The sequence below is a fragment of the Rhincodon typus genome, chromosome 42, assembly GCF_021869965.1.
Source record: "Rhincodon typus isolate 14 chromosome 42, sRhiTyp1.1, whole genome shotgun sequence".
NCBI lineage: Eukaryota > Metazoa > Chordata > Chondrichthyes > Orectolobiformes > Rhincodontidae > Rhincodon > Rhincodon typus.
In genome coordinates, this window is record NC_063373.1 from 6,307,415 (window position 1) to 6,310,212 (window position 2,798).

The 2,798-nt window shown below is 52.2% G+C and overlaps 1 protein-coding gene across 2 annotated transcripts in view; it reads left to right on the forward strand.

Moving 5' to 3' along the window:
* The first annotated feature begins 3 nt into the window (after positions 1 to 3).
* Positions 4 to 2,798, forward strand: part of LOC109926160 (E3 ubiquitin-protein ligase RNF31) — a 14,944-nt gene continuing 12,149 nt past the window's right edge. Inside the window, exon 1 of one of the 2 annotated variants that reach the window (XM_048619236.1) lies at positions 4 to 705. In XM_048619236.1, the coding sequence (XP_048475193.1) occupies positions 532 to 705 (174 nt within the window). In that variant the 5' untranslated portion in view covers positions 4 to 531. The remainder of the gene's footprint in view (positions 706 to 2,798) is intronic. The other variant, XM_048619235.1, reaches the window with a different exon arrangement.

Sequence of the window (2,798 nt, forward strand, 5' to 3'; positions counted from 1 at the left end):
CCTCTCTCTCCGCGTCTCACCGCGCTCCCTCCCTCTCCGTGTCTCACTGCTCTCCCTCCCTCCGTGTCTCACTGCTCTCCCTCCCTCTCCGTGTCTCACTGCTCTCCCTCCCTCTCACTGCTCTCCCTCCCTCTCCGTGTCTCACTGCTCTCCTCCCTCTCCGCGTCTCACCGCGCTCCCTCCCTCTCCCCGTCTCACCGCGCTCCCTCCCTCTCCGCGTCTCACCGTGCTCCCTCCCTGGCTGACCGCGCTCTCCCTCCCTGGCTGACCGCTCTCTCCCTCACTGACCGCTCTGTCCCTCCCTCTCTCCCTCTCTCCCTCCCTCCCTGTCTGACCGCTCTCTCCCCTTCTCCCTGTCTGACCCCTTCCTCCCTGTCTGACCGCTGTTTCCCTCCCTCCCTGTCTGACTGCTCTCTCCCCCTCTCCCTGTCTGACCCCTCTCTCCCTGGCTGACCGCGCTCTCCCTCTCTCCCTGGCTGACCGTGCTCTCCCCCTCTCCCTGGCTGACCGCTCTCTCCCTCCCTCCCACAGATGCAATCCCTCACTTCCTGTGAGTGTACCGTGTGCCGGGACTGTTTCAAGAATTATTTCACGTTCACCGTGCGGGAGAAGCACATCAAAAACCTTGTGTGTCCGGGCTGTTCCAAACCCGATATTGACGACGAGGGACAGCTCCTCAGCTACTTCTCCACCCTCGACGTGCAGGTACCGACCCGAGGTGGGGACAGGAGCATCGCGGTGGGCACTCACCACCCTCCCACTTCCGGCCTCTCTCATCAGGGAGGGAACAGGGCCTGGTCAGACGGCAAAATGATGGGGCGATTCGGAGGGTGAGGGTGTTTTGGAGGGCGAGGGGGTTTGGAGGGTGTGGTGAGGGTTTCAGAGTGTGTGGGGGGGGGGCTTGGTTGGAGGCTGCAGTATGGCTCAGACGGCACGGAGGTTATCGGAGGGTCACAGTATGTCTGTGTTTAAGACTGTGTGTTCACACTGTGCACGTTTCTATCTATGTGTGTTTTTGTTTGTGTGTGTGTGTGTGCGTGTGCACGTGTGTATGTGTGTGCGCGCGAATATGAGTGACTGTTTTTATGAGTGAGTGTGAGTGTGTGTGTATGTATGTTTATGAGTGACTGTATGCGTGTGTGTGTTTATGAGTGACAGTGTGTGCATGAGGAGCCTGCAAACTGGAAATTTTGAACCTGGCATAAAGCATCAGAGGAATCATGGATGCACGTGGACAGGGATTGGACCAGCAGGGAGAAGACTGAGTCAAGGTAGGAGCAGGCTGAAACAATGGGTCTGCCCAGACAGTCCTGTTTGTGGATTTTTGGAAGGGGGTAGAAGCGAGCTGTGCGGGGCTGGGGCTTATCAGTTAGGAGGCAGTGGGGGGGATCACCAGATGAAATGGGGTCAGTTACCGTAGTTGATACAATGGCCTGATGTGTCATGGTGGAGTCAAGGTCAACATTTAACTGTTGAGACAGCCCCAGCAGAGTCTAACCCCCAAAGCAAGCTGTTATCATCCATCGTCAGGTTTATGGAAAACTTGTTTGGAAAAGGCTTCAGTGTCCACACCAACCTCTTAAAACAACCACTCCACCCACAACGCTCAAAGTGAATCTTATTTTCCAAACTCTTCCAATGCTTTACGTTCTCCAAGAAATATTAAATGTAGTTCGTTGAAAAGTTGCATTACACACAGACAAGGTGGTTGAGAAGGTCTTTAGCACGCTTGCCTTCATTGCTCAAACCTTTGAGTGTAGGAGTTGGGGACATCATGTTGAGGTTGTACAGGGACGTTGGTGAGGCCTCTTCTGGAGCAACTGTGTCCAGTTCCGGTCTCCCTGTTATAGGAAGGATGTTATTAAACTGGAGAGGGTTCAGAAGAGATTTACCAGCAATTTGCCAGGAATTCAGGGTTTGAGTTATAAGGAGAGGCTGGATAAGGCTGGGACTTCTTTCGCTGGCGCATAGGAGGTTGAGAGGTGACTTTATGAAAGTTTATAAAATCATGAGGGCTATTGATAAGGTGAATAGCAAAGGTCTTTTCCCCAGGGTAAGGGAGTCCCAAAACTATAGGATGTAATTTTAAGGTGAGAGGAGAAAGATTTAAAAGGGACCTGAGGGACAACATTTTCACACAGAGGGTGGTCTGTATGTGGAATGCGCTGCCAGAGGAAGTGATAAATGTGGGCACAGTTACAATGTTTAAAAGCCATCAGGACAGGTACATGAATAGGAAAGGTTTGGAGGGATATGGGCCAGGAGCAGGCAGGTGGGACTAGTTTAGTTTGGGATTAGGGTCGGCACGGACTGGTTGGGCCGAAGGGTCTGTATCTGTGCTGTGTGACTGTATAAAGTGCCTTCATACGGAAGTGGCTGTCAGTGTTTGATGTTTTGTTAACCTGTTATTCTGTCATTCCCATTTATCCTAATCCCCTCTCCCCCTCAATCATTCCTGTTTTTCCTCCATCTCTCTTTCGGTCCTGTTCTCCCCACTTCCTATTCACTGTTGCCCCATCTTGTTCCTGTTTTAACCCCCCTCACTCCTGTTTTATACCCCCTCACTCCTGTTTTAACCCCCCTCACTCCTATTTTCTCCCTCTCTCATTCCTGTTTTTACCCACTCTCTCAATCCGGTTTGTTTTTCCCTCCCTCTTCCTCTCTGTTCTACCTTATGTCTCACTCCTTCCTGATTCCATTTTACCTCCTCACTCCATTTTTCCCTCACTTTGCCGTACTCCTTTCTTTCCTTCTCTCTCTCTCGCTGTTTGTCCCCCCCTCTCTCTCATGCCTCCTCT